Source organism: Otolemur garnettii, unplaced genomic scaffold (genome assembly GCF_000181295.1).
Source record: "Otolemur garnettii isolate 467f Iridium unplaced genomic scaffold, OtoGar3 scaffold00021, whole genome shotgun sequence".
NCBI lineage: Eukaryota > Metazoa > Chordata > Mammalia > Primates > Galagidae > Otolemur > Otolemur garnettii.
Genome location: NW_003852416.1, coordinates 3,531,184 through 3,548,863, shown reverse-complemented (window position 1 = coordinate 3,548,863; position 17,680 = coordinate 3,531,184). Strand labels below are relative to the sequence as shown.

The window sequence follows — 17,680 nt, the reverse complement described above, 5'->3', positions numbered from 1 at the left end:
GTAGCAAATTCAGGAGGGAGTAGGCGGGGCAGGGCGGGGGGGGGGTGTCACGGTGTATGGCACACCTCTTGGGGACACGACACGACAAGATTATATGAGAGACCTGATCTAACAAATGCAATCAGTGTAACCAAATTCTTTGTGCCCTCAAATGAATCCTAAACAAAACAAACAACAAAAAAAATTAATTAAAAATTTAACAATAAAATAAATAAAATTTAAAAATTATCAAGGCCTGGTGGTGCATGTGTACAGTCCCAGCTACTCGTGAGGCTGAGGCAGAAGAATTGCCTGAGCCTTAGAGTTCAAGGGTGCAGTGAGCTATAATCATGCCACTGCACTCCAGCCTGAGTAACAGGGCAAGATGTTGTTAAAAAAAGAAAATACAAACATGCGTGCGTGCACACACATATGGTCCTAGTAAGTAAAGTATGAGAAATGCTTCGGAGCAGAAAAAGAAAGAAGAGATTTGATATACACACCATACTATCACACAAGGGAAGAAGAAAGCGTGCCACCTTTAATTTTCAAAGCTAAACAAGGAAATTTGATCTATACCTAGTTAGATGTATATTAATTTTAGAAGACAATGCTTTTAAAAAGAATTTTACTAGGCAATAACTTACTTAAATACACTCTCATCTGGGTCAGTACCACTTGATGTGACGACAGAAATGTTCTATATTTGCACTGTCTAATATGGTAGCCACTAGCCACATGTGGCCACTGAGGACTTGAAATGTACTTAATGAAATTAAGAACTTATTTTTGTTAGTTACATATGGCTAACTGGATGATGGAGATGTAAAATACAAGCAACCTACTTACATACCACATTCCATATTATATCCCTCCTCCTCTACTTTCCCCATCCCACCTCACCAAGATGAAACATGAAAACAACTAAGAATATGTGCTTTCATCTTCACAAAAGCATTCTGTCTTCAAATAGATAAATGACTTTTTCATGTTAAAATAAAATAGGGAGGAAGAAGGAATGGAAGAGAAGGATCTAAAAAGCATAACAAGGGCACTAACATATGTTTAGAAGTAATACATGTTCATTGAAATCTTTAAAAAGCAACTATAGAAAATAACCACTACCAACATTGGTAAATAACTACTATTCACATTTTTGTACCTTGTCTTCTGTTTTGTGTGTGCACACATGCGCATCTGTTCTTAAATACACATTATTTTGTAACCTGCTTTTATCTCTTACCTATACATCAACATCTCTCCAGGTCAAATTACTCTCTACAACCTAATTTTAACAAGTATCTGGACATGTCATTATCCATTTCATCAGTCAGCGGGTCATCACAGGATATTTAGGCTGTTTTATATCATCCAGGTTTGTGTGGATGCTTTTAATCTAGACGAGTACTCTAGTGGTACAAAGGCGTTGAGAGGATTCAGCAGCAACACAATCTTAAGCATCAGATTGTGCACTCACCTGCTTAAGGAGAGACCAGGTTCAGGTACAATGGTACACAAGCCAGTGGACCTCGAAGAGTGCTACTCTCCAAACCACCTCAAGAGACTGGTGGTGATACAGACTCCTTTGCCACACTCCAATGTCCTGACTCAGACCCTATCCAGAGAACTTGGAGGGATCCTGTAAACAACTGGTCCAGCAGCTGTTAAGCATTTAGAAACCATAGGCCTCATCAAAGGATTGAGAAGAGTTCTACAGGAAGGAAGTCTGAAGGATTCAAGAAAAAGTTGAGCAATTATCCTCCATGCAACACATGGCATTTACTTCATGATGAAGAGAAAATCCAACTGCAAACAATACTGAAATTAGTAAAAATATGACACAAATTTTAACATTAACAGTAGACTATAGGTGAATTTTTCTGTGAAAATGTAACGGCTTCTTGACTAGCATCAAATTCAGTGATTATAAAGTTACTGAAATGTAACTGTGAAGTTCCACTTCAGTTTAGAATCCAGAAAGCTGTGACAGAACATCACTCAAGCCCTTAAAAGAAAAAGGTGATTAACAAAAATAATCCTAATTTTTTGAATTCATTAGCCATCCAAGGTTTCTTTATCTTCCATTTGCAAAGTCCAACCAGGTAAAAGGATGTATAAATGCTGCACCATAAAAGTGCTAGAAAAAAACAAGAGAAACTGTAATGAATAATAAAAAGCCAGATATGAATTAAGAGATTAGAACCCCTGGGAACTTCAACACAAAGGCATTCCACACCTGCTATCCAACTTTTTCCACTGAGTTTCTACTGAGTCATTAAAAGATGGGACTGAGGGCAGTGAAAGGGAGCTGAGTGGCCACCTTCTATGGCACAGACGTGCTGGGCTTGGCCAGGTTTGAGGACAGGGTAGGAATACCTAAAGAAGCCCACGAACACCTGATGCAGCTCCTCCACAAGCAAAGCAGGTGGAGATGCACTGTCAATGGAAGACAGGAACAAAAACTGGAACCATGAAAGCCATTTGCTGAAAAAAAGGGGTAAAAAACCCACCCACACCTTGGTGACCCTTCTTTGACCCAAGGCAAAAACCATCTATCACTATAAAATTGGCAGGTAAACCCCTATCATTCCTGTGGCAGGCAAAGATGAGCTACCATTTTCAGCATGACAGAAAACTCACTCATGCCCAGGTTTCTGCACTATTATGAAGCAAAAATTACAGCTGCTGATGGAAGTGCAGGAAACCTGCTAACTCCCAAGTCCCCACCAAAGATGTAAGACAAAATTTGGTTGTCCCAGGATGGGAAGAGGGGAACTGATCTGCACTCTAGATTAGGAATCAAAAAACTAGACCAAATCTGATCTATCACCTACTTTTATAAATAAAGTTTTATTGGAACATAGTAATACTCCTTCATTTATATAATGTCCATGGCTTAACAGCAGAGTTGAGCATAGTAATTGGACAAAGACCATAACGCCTGTAAACATATTTACTATCTAACCCTTAAGAGAAAAAGTTTACCAATCCCTGTTCTGGATCCTCAGCTGAGGAGGTGCAAAGGCTATCTGCAACTGGGGTGGGGAAGATGGGGATGGCAACACCAAGCAAGCCCAATTCCTGAGGCTCAGGGGCACAGGGACTACCAATAACCAAAGGAACCAGGAGTATACCTGATATTATATTCTCATTCCATTCCCATTCTTACTGTGTAGATATTATTTTTCATGGTAGAACAATGCCCCAAAATTAGCGAGTTATATAGAAAGTAAATGATCCTAGGCACTATTATGGGCTGTGTAATATACATATTAGATACTCCTAATGTAAATTTAAAAATAATTTTTCAATTAAAACCTACAATAAAGAAGACTGAGTCTAATACAAGATGGTAGGAGACATTCCTCTTTTCACTTAGATCTCTTCTCAAAGTTAACTGCTATTAATGCTACTACTATTCTATATGGGAAATTGTTCTTGATTTACTTCTACAGTAAGGTTTTTCTCATTTTCCAAATACTATTTGGACTTGAACAGTAACGTGAAGTCTGCCTTCTGTGATACCTTTAGTTTAGCTTCATAACCATGAGATAATCTGGGTTCTAATCCCAGTTTTTAAACCGATAATTTAGGTGGCATTGCAAAGTTATAATAGGTTCAAAGATTTATTAGAAAAAATACCCAAAGAAGCCAGATAGACTAGGGTGACTTCTCCTTTTCTCTACACATCATCTCATAACAAAAGCCAACACTACTTATACCTATTTGCTTATTTTTTTTAAAGACAACCTTTTCCTTTATTTTTTCCCAATTAAGTACATGCCCTGTCTCAAAACAAGAGTATATTTTTAAAAGAATAGAATTCATAACTGTACTCTGTACACTATGATAATAAACAAATGCAAGCAACTATTATTTCAGTCATTTCACTCTCATTTTCTGAGGAGATGTTGTTTTAACTGGAACAAATACATGCTTCTAGTAATATCAGTTGTAAAGCAGGCATATGTTTTTTATTAGCTTATAATAAATACTTTTACTGGGTTTCTATTTGGGTGCTGGCATTATGTTAAGCTCTATGAGGACTCATGAGAAAGAGAACACAGCCCCTGCTTTCAAAGGATAATAATAAACTCATTAGAATTATAGTCTGAATGACAGCTCATGGAATGACAAGGGTTAGGGTGTCTCACTGGCAAATTCTTTCAAATAAAAACAACTTTACTATAATAACTGATTTAAGTTCTAGCTTAGATTAAAAAATACATTTCTTTTTTTTTTTTGAGACAGAGCCTCAAGCTGTCCCCCTGGGTAGAGTGCGGTGGCATCACAGCTCACAGCAACCTCCAACTCCTGGGCTCAAGCGAGTCTCCTGCCTCAGCCTCCCAAGTCGCTGGGACCACAGGCGCCCACCACAACACCTGGCTATTTTTTGGTTGCAGCCATCATTGTTGTTTGGCGGGCCCGGGCTGGATTCGAACCCACCACCTTAGGTGTATGTGGCTGATGCCTTAGCTACTTGAGCCACAGGCGCCAAGCCAAAAAAAAAATACATTTCATAACTCATTCTGAAAAACTTTCAGTAAAATGCACATGTGAACAGCTATTTGTCAATTATTAATGATATTTATTTTATGTGAAACCTATGAAGAAAGCATTATCAAGCAATTTTCTTATTTGAAATTTCCTTCTCTAGCAAGGAGTAAAAAGTTTATTGGGGGAGGTGAGTTTTCTTAGCACACACTCTGCAGTTCAACAGAGAGAGAAATTAAATCCTTTCAAAAATATATAAAATTTCAAATGACCACATACATACAAGGCAACTAGTTGAGTTATGCTGCCACCCACTGGACAAAAAATAAACAGCAAAAGAATCCTCGGTCTGGAGTCTAACTCACTTCCTTGGTAGTTTTGGCAGAAAAGCTTTCATATGCAATCTGGTGTCTGTGAAGAGTGAATCAAAGTTAAGTACTATTGACTGATTACGGTTCAGTTTCTATCCATTTCCATTATTAATCGGATTTAGAGTCAAATTCTATATTTAGATTAAAATCAAGATAATATTTAGCCTAAAAGACATCAAAATTACCCATATTTATTAAAATGAATAGTTTAAATACAATTAGTTAACTTCCATATAATTAAAATAGCTGACAAATATTCATTTTAACCATTATAAATTCAGCCCTATTTGAGAATAAAAGTTGTAACATCCCCCTACCTTGTCTTTGTGGTCTCTCCTCATCAGGGCCCTGAACTTGAGTTATTACTGGTGCTATTCTTCCCTAATGTTTAGTAGGCTAATGTATACAGTATAAGTTCCAAACCACTGAGAAAAAAAAAGTGTTGGAAGGAACATTCATTTTACCGGGTTACTGACTATAAAGCTACATCAAAATGTCAGAATATTGGGCAGTGCCTGTAGCTCAGTGGGTAGGGCACCCAACACATCCACCGAGGCTGGCAGGTTCAAATGCAGCAGGGCCAGCTAAAACAACAATGACAACTGCAACAAAGAAATGGTGGGACATTGTGCAGGCACCTGTAGTCTCTAGCTTCAGCAAGAGAATTGCTTAAGCCCAAGAGTTGGAGGTTGCTATGAGCTGTGATGCCACACACTTGATCCAGGGTGACAGCTTGAGACTCTGTCTCAAAAAAAAAAAAGTCAGAATATTTTTTTGTTATGAAATTGAAAATATACTCTGAATTCAATGAAGTATGCTAACATACGCAATAAATTTATCAACATTACTTGGGGAGAAAGCATCTCATAATTGTTTCATGGGATTCTGGATTAAGACAGTTTTAAGAGTAAAGGACTTGGCTTGGCACCTGTGGCTCAAGTGGCTAAGGCACCAACCACATACACCTAAGGTGGCTGGTTTGAATCCAGCCCAGGCCCACCAAACAACAATGACAGCTGCAACCAAAAAATGGCCGGGCATTGTCATTGTGGCGGGTGCCTGTGGTCCCAGCTACTTGGGAAGGGGAGGCAGGAGACTCACTTGAGCCCAGGAGTTAGAGGTTGCTGTGAGCTGTGATGCCACAGCACTCTACCCAGGGGGACAGCTTGAGGCTCTGTCTCAAAAAAAAAAAAAAGTAAAGCACTTTATATCCATTACAGTACCCTCCCAATCTAGCTTCCCTATCTGAGGTTTCAGTTACCCCCCAATCAACCAAAGTCAAAAACATTAAAAAGAAAATTCCAGAAATAAACAATTCCTAAGTTTTAAACTGTGTGTCATTCTGAGTTCTGAGATGAAGTCTCACACCATCCAGCTGTATACTACGTGGAACATGAATTTATCCATCTGTCCAGCGTACTCAAACTGTTAATGCTACTTACCTGATTAGTCACTCAGTTATTAGATGGATTATCCCAGATTATCTCAGTATTGTGTGCCTGTTTTAAATTAAGCAACCCTTATTTTACTTAATAATGGCCCCTAAGTGCAAAAAAACTAATGTTGACAATTTGGATACACCAAAGAGAAGTCTTTAAGTGAAAAGGTAAAAGTTCTCCACTTTATAAGAAAAGAGAAAGAAAAGGGTATGCCGAGGTTGCTAGAACCTACAATAACCAATCTTCTGACTGTGAAATTGTGAGGAAGGAAAAAAATAAATTCATGCTATTTTTACAGTGGCAGCTCAAAGTATAAAAGTTATAGCCACAATGCATGATAAGAGCTTAGTTAAAATGAAAAAGGTATCAAGTCCGTAGATTCATACTTTAATAGGATAAAGAAGTACAATCCTAGCACATATCCAGAAGGAAGAGAACTGGAAACATCTGGTCAATAGTACTGTGACCAGCACATTTATTTAATGAGTATGTAATTCAGTACTACAATAGGCCAAAAGAAACCAACTTCAGTAAATCAGGATCCTTCCCTTTATGACATTCCCAATGTTACAAAGGAGACATCTTGATTGGTTATTAAATATATATCAAAGTGCTAAACTAAAGATTATAGTAGCAACATAAATAAAATACAACAACAACAAAGACAACTTGATTAAGCCTGCCAGCAATAGTGAAAATCAAAGCTGAGCAAAACCGAACAGACAAAAAAATACCCCATTGCAAGAAGGGAGGGAGGAGCTGTGGCAAAAAACCAAAAAAGAAAAGACACAGCTTCTTTAAATTTAAAGAGCAAAATATTATTGCACTATCTTACTAAGTTCAGAGTTTGAAGAGCCTTTAAATCCTTGATAAGGACTATGATCTTTGCTCTTTAGGTAAATGGAGAGAGTCAAAAGGTGAAGAAACGAGATGACATGTTAAGTCTGAGAATAATAAACAAATGGATTTGGAGAAGATGGAGGGTCACAACATAAACTAGACATCTTTTTTCTATTGTCAAGTACCAAAGAGGATTTAAACTAAGAGAGGAACATTTTGAGACAGTTCACAAGGGGAAAATTAGTTAAGACCTGTAAACTCATTGTATATCCCTAGCCTATTGCTCATCAAATTCCAGTATCATTATACCTTTCCCCAAAAGGTGCTAAAGAATAAACACTAGCATCTAGCATACTGCCTTACATTTGGACACTAAAGGTTTACTGAGCTGAACATTCTAAAAACCACTATCATTCTCCTTTCCTAACCTTATGTCCCCTCTGATAAACTCTTAACATTTCTACTGAAACCAAAATGATCTCTGAATCTTCTCACCCTGCCTCTCTTACAAATAGAAGTTAACTAATTTGGTCACTTATTAAGTCTTACACTGTTTCTTTGACCTCTGCAATGCATCCTCTGATACTTATTCCTCCCTTTTCATTAACACCTAGTACAAAATTTCTTTCTTTCTTTCTTTTGGAGACAGAATACCACTATGTCGCCTTTGGTAGAGTGCCGTTGTGGAGACAGAATATCACTATGTTGCCCTTGGTAGAGTGCTGTGACATCACAGCTCACAGCAACCTCAAACTCTTGGACTTAAGTGATACTCTTGCCTCAGCCTCCCAAGTAACTGGGACTACAGGCACCTACCACAACACTCGGCTATTTTTTGTTGTGGTTGTCCTTGCTCAGCTGGCCTGGGCCAAGTTTGAACCCGCCACCCTCAGTGTATGTGGCTGGCGCAGTAACCACTGAGCTATGTGCGCTAAGCTGAAATTTCTTATTCGTGACTCCTGGGGGCCAGATGTGTGTTGTAATTCAGAATGTTTCAAATTCAGAGAGTACTACTATATGTACTATATACTTTTTTCAGCCTTATCTCCTCCCAAAATCAGAATACCTTACAGAATACCTATCTTCAAAGGACCAATCCTTATTAAACTGAGTACATCCCAAACCTCTCCAAAGTACATTGCCTTTGCCCATGAAGTTCTCTCAGCCCAAACACTTTCTCTCCAAACATCCACCCATTCTTTATGACATATTACTGCCAATGTCTTACCCTTTATTACCTGGCTATGATCATTTCACCTTTGCTCAGCCACACTGCTTTCCTTGTTCAGCTTTGTACCACAGTGGCACAAATGGATATTTCTTATTTTTTTCAACTGTTCACTAGCAGACACTATCATTTAATCCTCTCTTCAGGCTTCATTTGTTAATCTTTTTCTAATTTCTTGAGATAAAATGTTACAGCCATTGATTTTCAGGCTTTATTATTTTCTAGTATGTGCATTTTAGGGCTTTAAAATTACCCAAAGACTTTGGCTTAATCCCACAATGCTAATATATATTAACACTACATACCAGTTAAAAACGTGCTTATTTCCACTGTAATTTCAACTTGCACATATGGGTTTTGAAAGTATATTTTTACATTTTCAATCAGGTAAAGATTTTTCTAGTTATATATCTAGTTAACTATAACTTTTTGCTAATACCTTCTAGTTTAATTCTGTTGTAAGTCCGAGAACAAATTCTATATGGTTTAACTTCTCTAAAATATGTTAGGACTTACTTTATGAGCAATACATACAGTCATTTTCATAAATGATCTAGGTTGACTGGAACAGAATATGTATTCTTCAATTAATGCATGCAGAGCTCTAATTCAGTCAAGTTTATCCATCACGTTGTTCAAATCTTCTTCACATTCCTGTTTGTTGCTTGATTGTTTTGTCTGCTTATTCAGTTAGTTACTGAGAAACATGGGTTAACTTCTCACTATAATTGTGAATGTATCTATTTCTCCTTTTGAGGCTATTAATTTCTGTGGCTATTATTATTGGTATACATATTTAGAATTGTTATCTTCCTAGTAATCAAACCTTCTACCATAATAAAATGTTCTCTTTACATTCAATAATACCTCTTGCTCTGAACCTACTTTGTTTATGCTATGAATGCCGCCACATCACCTTTCTTTTGGTTAACATTTATTTGATATAATTTTTGTATCATTTGCTTTCAATTTTTCTATATCCTTGTATTTTACATGAGCCTTTTGTTAGCAACATTTAATAGGAGTATCCAATTTCATCTAGTCTGATAATTATTTTACCTTTTATAATGCAGTACTAAGTCTTCAGCATTTTACATAATAGATACATTACTATCTGAATTTTCATCTAGAAAAAAAATTTTTTTTATTTTATTTTCTTTTTTTATTAAATATTAGCTGTGTACACTAATGCAATCATGGGGTACAGTGTGGTGTTTTCATATACAATTTGAAATATTTTCATCAAAGTAGTTAACATAGCCTTTATGTCATTTTCTTAGTTATTGTGTTAAGACATTTATATTCTACTTTTAGAAAGATTCACTTGTACCCTTGAAAGATAAACCATAGAGGTGATCCCTCCAATCACCCTCCCTCCACCCATTCATTTCCCTCCCCTTCCCTCCTTAGAAAAAACATTTTTGAGACTGGGTTTCTCTCTGTTGCCCAGGCTAACGTGCAGTGGTGTGATCATAGCTCACTGCAACCTCAAATTCCTGGGCTGAAGGGATCCTTCTGCTTCAATCTCCCAAATATCTGGGAGTATAGGCACAATTTTTTGCCTATACTAGCTAATTTTTTATTTTTTGTAGAGATGGGTTCTCATTATGTTGCTTAAGCTGTTCTGGGACTCCTTGCCTCAAGCAATCCTCCCATCTCTACCTCCCAAAGTGTTAGCATTACAAGCACAAGTCATCGCACCTAGCCAAGACATTTTCTATCTAAAAAACATTTCATTAATTTCTTTAAAGTATGAAAGTATCAGTGATGAATATTCTCAATTCTTGTCTACAAATGTACTTCACTATTTTCCTTGTTTTATGGTCACTCATCTCCTACCATGACTAGTTATTTCTAAGTGCCAGACACTATTTATGAAAAATTCTAAGAACAACTTATTGCCAAGGATAGTGTTATCTTTCTCCAGAGAGCATTTATTTTACTTCTGGCAGGAAACTAGAGAGAAGCTCTAGCAATTCAGACCATCTCAATCCTATCAGGAACACTGCGTCAGCGACTGAGATGATTAGTCCATGTTCTGCTAGTATTCCTGGGACGTGGTCCTGCAGGTTTCACAAGCCTTAACTCCATTCAATCACCCCTCCCCTACAAGTGTATCAAAGCTCTATGAAGCTTGTCAGCCCATTAGCTTCCAATTCCAGAATAGTAGCTGACCACAGTATTCAAATGACTCAAATGTTATGCTCCACGCCTGAATTTCCTTCTTCTCTCAGTTCCCAGCCCTAAAATTTTTCTTTTTTTTTTTTCCGTTAGTTTCCTGGTCTGGCTTTTGTAATTGTTCTTAGAAGAAAAGGTGGTCCAAATTATCTAATCTTACCAGTTATACATCCACTACTGTACCCAATAGCATACTTTGCATATCTGGATAGCAAGTGCTAGCAATATTGGGCTGCCCACTGGGAAACCCTGCAACAACTGACCAAGCTCAGTTTTTCATACTGATGAAGAAATCAACTATGACTGAGAAAGGCAACAGGGAGTCTTTAGGTTTTTGAACAAGAAGTATGCCTATGAAATTAAAGAGTTTTTAGAAGTAGCCTAAAAGAAAAGACTACAGAAAGGCAAACCAATTAGCAGAATACTCTACTAGTGCAGGCATGAGCCAATAATGACACGGAAAAGGAAGACAACATTGAGAATGAAAGGGTGCAGAAGCAAGAGATACCACAGTATTCCACCAACTTTGATTATCATCTAGAAATAAATAAAAGAAAAAAGGAGTCAAAAATGATGATGAAATCTCAAATCTAAGAAAGAAACGGATTTGGAGAAGGCATTTAAATTCAATCATAAATATGAGGCTATTTATAAGAAAAACAATAGACAATTAGAGGTCCTAGTCTGAGCCTTCACCAAACTTTCCATAACTATCCAGAATATTATTTACTAAACTGGAAAACCAATTTTTTCTGTATAATCATCTACTTCCATTCATTGGTTTATCAAAAAAATCAGAACTAGAAATTCAGATATTGACCTAAAGTCTGGTAGAGTGATGCCTTAAAAAAAAAAAAAAAGAAGAAATTCAGTTATTGAAGCTTTGGAAATACAGAAAAAGTTATATAAATATAGAATTTCATTACCACATGTAAAGATGAGAGGAGTTAATAAGAATGGGGGGAGGAAATAGTTGAAAAAATAGCTAAGGCAAAATATATTGTCACCATTTCAAACAATCCAATAGTAAATAAAAAAGTATAGATGTCTATGCAGTGAAATGTAGTACGTGGTAGGAAGGATAATACTGAGAGAATTGAGCCATTTATTAATTATTAACATTATTAATTTAACAACAGAAAAAACTTTACCAAGTTACTAAAGTGGTAGAAATATCATTTTTCCCAAAATGAGCTTTTTTCTTTAAAGAGGCAACAAGTTAGACTATACTACATACTACTATATAAAAATATTTCAGTCCAACAAATTAATCTTATAAAATTTCCCAAAACAGGCAGTGGGTAGGGCACCAGGCACATACACGGAGGCTGGTGGGTTCGAATCCAGCCCAGGCCAGCTAAAAGCAACAATGACAACTGCAAAAGAAAAACAGCCGGTGCCTGTAGTCCCAGCTACTTGGGAGGCTGAGGCAAGAGAATCGCTTAAGCCCAAGAGTTGGAGGTTGCTGTGAGCTGTGAGCCACGGCACTATACCCAGGACGACAGCTTGAGACTGTCTCAAAAAAAAAAAAAAAAATTCCCAAAACAGATTCCCTGGATTTTTAATAAACATCAAAAATAAATGAGAAGTATGGACCATTGTTTCATACGCTCTTCAGTCTCCCCAACAGGATATTCCTTTGGAAAGACACAAATAAGTCACTCTGACACACAAACTTTACAAACCCACAGCTATTTTAAGATGTCCTTCACAGACAGAGGCTGATGCCCTGTAGGCCCAACTCATTGATTTATTAACTCCAACACTAAATTTCGAATTACATGCCAAATGCAACTTATCCCACACTCTGGTTTTGGCTCATAACCACAATATTTCATTATGAAAACCAGAGCTACAAACAAAATGTTTCACTCAAATAAATTGGTTCTGGCTCACAAGGCCAGGAATATACTCTTGTTCTGTCCCCCCAATGAAAACTGCCTTATGATCTCTATAAAGTAAGAGATTACACCAGTCCACTGACTTATAATACTTAATTAATAAAATGACTGTGTCCAATGAACATTTAGATTAGTGGTCTTTTTAAAAAGGCTTAAAAAGCTAATTATGCTATTCTTTCCATTGGTATGTCATATTTAGTTACTGACCATTTACTCAACAAACATTTGCTGAGTTGTAATTGTGCCAGACACTAAGGATAAAAAGACAAATCAGAGTCTCTGCCCTCAAGGGAGGGCCTGTGAAGCAGTTAAGACATCCAAGCTGAAACAGTAACACAATCACTGCCGTCACAGAGGCGTTACTAAGACTTATGGTCCGAAATGCCAACACTCTAATCTATTCTATTTTGTTTTGAGAGGACTGCAGAGGTTCCAGAAAGGCTTTACATAGACTGACACAAGTGGTTTAAGCCTGAGAAAAGAATAAAGGTGTATTTGCTAGCCAAGAAGCAGAAGAAAAAAAATTTCATAACTTAATATGTACAAGGGACCAATCTACTTCATTTTAATGTGGAGAAAATTGACAAAATAACATTGCTGTGTTTAATCAAGAGCACACACACAACTGCTGACTGGCATAGTAAGAGCAGAACCCCTAGACCCCAGGGCTTTAACCACTCCACCCTGCTATTTAATAATAATCCTCTAAAAGGGATCATTTTGAAACAAGGTTTTTTTTTTGTTTTTTGTTTTTTGTTTTGAGACAGAGACTTAAGCTGGCCCCCTGGGCAGAGTACCGTGGCATCACAGCTCACAGCAACCTCCAACTCCTGGGCTCAAGCAAGTCTCCTGCCTCCCCCTCCCAAGCAGCTGGGACCAGAGGCGCCTGCCACAATGCCTGGCTATTTTTTAGTTGCAGCCATCATTGTTGTTTGGCAGGCCTGGGCTGGATTCGAACCCATCACCTTAGGTGTATGTGGCTGGCACCTTAGCCACCTGAGCCACAGGCGCCAAGCCTAAAACAAGATTTTTACTAAGACTATATGGCTGAGCTCAAAGGGAGACATGTATTGATTCTACAAATAAACTAAATTCCTTAGTTTCACATCACATATTCCCCTTTAAAATACTAACATTGAAAAAGAGATATAACCCTTTATGTTTTAATCTTTAGTAAGAATCATTGATAAGAATCATATTAACATAAAACTAAAAATTAGTTTCACAATAGGCTGTATTAGCAATCAGGGAAAATAAACGTTCTGATAACGTTTATTTGTAAAACTGCTGGTAGTTTATCTGTATAACTGCTGGTAGTACAACTTGATACAATATGAATTTAGTAAATGATATCACTTATAAGACTGATTATTCATTTTAACACTGTTAATAATAGCCAGAGACTGGAAGCAACTTAAATATTCATCATTCAAAAACTGGTTAAATAAATTAAACATCAGTAAAGTAAAGCAGAGCAACCAGCTGAAACTAGCATTTTTATAAAACATGTGAGAGACAATGACCTTGACTAGGATACCAGCAGGTAAAGAGAAGTAGACAGAGTCCGGCAAGAGAAATAGGATTTGGCAATAAAGACTCAGATGAAAATTCAGGTAGAAAGTAGCGGCAGGTATTATTAGAAAGCAAATCATTCAAGGTTATAATGCATAGACCTTGGGTTTCATCTACAATTTATACACAACACTTAGGCACTAAATATATTTGTTAATGAATAAAGATTTTGTATTTACTATCAAAAAGGTAAAATAATTTATACTAAACAACAGGAAATGTATGTATTTGACAATGATAAAACATAGCCCTGGCTACAGTTTAAAAAAAAAAAAAAAGGAAAAATAAAGCTCCTTAGTACAACTAACATACCTCAGCCTACAAAGTATATAAGGAACAATATCCAAGCCCAAAGAATACCCCATGACTTGCTAGAAACTGTAGTTATTTTGAAATTGTTAAACTGTGTCCTAATTGTGGTATAGACCACATTAATCTATTGCTGAGTGATTTTTCTGAACATCTTGTTATTTCTACACCAAAATTAAACTGGGATCTGGCCATGGCATAAAGATAAGACCTGACCTTCAAGCACTGGAAGCTTTACAGAGTGAGATGAAGAGGAACAGGGATCCAAGCCAAGTGTTCCCTTTTACACAGAATATTTTCTGCAAACTGACTCAGATTTTGGAGTTGGAGTAATGCCCATCTACAAGAGCTTTATCAATAAAGTACTGACGTCAGTTGTTTATATTGGCAAGTATTAGAAATTAGTAGGCAAATTACTTTTCAAAGATAGTAACACAAATTATGGAATAAAGTTAAAATAGACCAATATTTTTATAGTGTAGAAGTTACCAAATATTAGAAGTTAACGGTAAAAAATAAAGTTTTACACTTAAAGAAATGTTGACATGATAATAAATGGAATCAGATAAGGACCAAAATATATGCAATCTAAATATTTCCACAATTTATCCCAAATTTTCTTAGCTGTGTAAGGATTAGATAATTTGGTCAACATTCATCTAGAAATGTTTATAAATTTATACCATAATCAAATTAACAGACTTCCAAATGTATATACATTAGACAGGCTAATTCCAACCAGTCAGAAAAATCAATACGATCAGTTCCTTACCTGCAGCTCCTTTGAGACTCTCTCTAAGTGATTAGTTATCTTTTTAATCAGATCACTATACATCTGTTCCGAGTGCTGCTGGCATACACATTTATATACACAACTGTAAAAAAAAAACAAAACAAACAAAAATCCCACAAAAACCAAATTACTGATGAAAAACTTTACCCGGCCTCAGGTTAAAGCACACTTTAATATTACAGCCACTGATCAAATTATTAATTCAGACCTTAAAAAAGTGACCACTCGCAATTTTTTTTTTTTTTTTTTGAGACAGAGTCTCAAGCTGTTGCCCTGGGTAGAGTGCAGTGACATCATAGCTCACAGCAACCTCCATCTCAGACTCAAGCAATCCTCTTGCCTCAGTTTTTCTATTTTTAGTAGAGACAGAGGTCTTGCTTTTGCTTAGGCTGGTCTCAAACTCGTGAGCTCAAACAATCTACCTGCTTTGACCTTCAAGGATAACAGGCGTGAGCCACTGCGCCAGGCTCAATCACAACTTTTTTCTTTCTCTTTTTTTGAGACAGAGTCTCACTATGTTGCCCAGGGTAGAGTGCCATGGCATCACAGCTCATAGCAACCTCAAATTTCTGGGCTTAAGCAATTCTCTTGCCTCAGCCTCCTAGTAGCTGAGACTGCAGGCACCTGCCACAATGCCCAGCTATTTTTTATTGCAGTTGGCCCCCTTTGGGTTCAAACCCACCAGCCTTGGTATACTATGGCTGGCACCCCATAATCACTGTGCTACAGGCACCAAGCCCAATCACAACTTTTAAATAAAAATTTACCCTCCCCCAATCAGTGTTTGAATGGAAAAGATACTATTACCAGCAGCCAATAATCTCTTTTGAGTACTCTATTACAAATTTAATCAGTACTAGATAAGCGAACATCAAATGATAAACTAGGCTCTGAATGTAACTACTTATAAATCAGGTCCTCTGTTACTCTCTTTCTTTAATGAATGTCAAAAGAAGAGAGTGTAATCAGAAGAGAAGAAGTTTCTAACTCAGAGAAATGCCTACAATATAACGCCTCTGTATAGCAGCTGTATGAACAGCAGTTATCACTTTCTCCTCTGTCTCTGTGCTAATCTCTTATCTATCCTACCCCAGTTCCCAATTTGCTGCTTCCATTTACCAGGAACTGGGAAACAAAATAATCAATGAGTATTAGAACTGTGTGTCAATAAACATCAACCAATCAAACTAGGGTTTCCCTGTGACACTGAAAACCCATATTTTTACACCAGATACTTTGGTCTTTTCTTGCTTTTTTTCACTGACCTCCACCATTTATGCATTATATACGCCAGAGGTCACTGGCTAAGGTGAAGTCTAAGAAAGTACGGTTTCGAATCTATCTTAACCACTTTTTAATCAAAAATTATAAATAAAACCTCCAATCCTTAAGTGTGGAATGTATACTTACAGAGCCTTGCCTCATGTATTATATATTACATGGTTTCATGCTGTGTAGTACCCTGAAGCTCAATATACCCTTTCAAACCCAAGCAAATTAAATCTTGACTTACCTGTATATCTGTTCATAGGATATGGGGATATAGTCACCAGGACTCTGGGTTAAAAGTTGATCTATGGCACCGTCCAATTTTGGCCAGTATGTGCTCTTATAATCTTCAATAGTTATAACATTCATTACTAAAATAAAAAATAAAATAAATTACTATGTGGCACAGGTAAACACAAAATAGCAATTTTGCTCTTTTAAACTTCTTTCACTTACTCTTACGATTTTGCCTAGACACTCCATCACCTAACTATTCTATTTCAATTCAAAAAAAAGCAACCTGGTTAGGAATGTTAAGTAGCCATTAATCATTAGGGTTTTTTTGTTTTGGTTTTTTTTTTTTTTTTTTTTGAGACAGAGTCTCACTATATTGCCCTTGATAGAGTACCGTGGCATCACAGCTCACAGCAACCTCCAACTCCTGGACTTAAGCGATTCTCTTGCCTCAGCCTCCCAAGTAGCTGGGACTATAGGTGCCCTCCACAACGCCTAGCTATTTTTTAATTGTAGTTGCCATTGCTGTTTGGCAGGCCCAGGCTGGGTTCGAACCCACCAGCTTGGGTGTATATGCCTGGCACCCTAGCCACTGAGCTACAGGTGTCAAGCCTTAATCATGAGTATTAAAGGAATTACTATGAATCTGTTTCCTCCCTGGTTTTCTGTAAGTTTCTGTCATCAGTGGATCAATCTCAAATATGCTCTGACCCTCAAACATACATTGTCAATCATGTGACAAAATGGGTTATCAGTGAGCCACAATGATGTTCTGGAAAAAATATGAACACGAACCATCAATCTTTATAAACATCCCTGGGAAACTCTACCTAGGGAAAGCACTGTGCCAATTAAGCTCCAAATGCTACAGTCACAAAAGGTTGATTGAAAATGTGCTGCATGGACAGTGCCACCAGTGCCCCTCAGATATACTACCACTCTGACTCAGGCTCTTACTCTATCATACAGGATAAGCCCAAAAGAAAACAGTCAATGACCTGGGAGCCTTCTACTGAAGCAGTGATTTTCAACCAGTGTGCCATGAGAGAATCTTAGGTGTGCTGTGAAGAAAA

General features: G+C 37.1%; 1 protein-coding gene across 3 annotated transcripts in view; it reads right to left on the bottom strand.

Moving 5' to 3' along the window:
• CACUL1 (CDK2 associated cullin domain 1) overlaps window positions 1-17,680 on the bottom strand; it is an 88,675-nt gene that overhangs the window by 43,449 nt on the left and 27,546 nt on the right. For all 3 annotated transcript variants that reach the window (XM_023511686.1, XM_003787121.3, XM_023511685.1), the window contains exons 2-3: window positions 16,618-16,744; window positions 15,084-15,186 (exon numbers count right to left, since the gene is read on the bottom strand). In XM_023511686.1, the coding sequence (XP_023367454.1) occupies window positions 15,084-15,186; window positions 16,618-16,744 (230 nt within the window). The remainder of the gene's footprint in view (window positions 1-15,083; window positions 15,187-16,617; window positions 16,745-17,680) is intronic.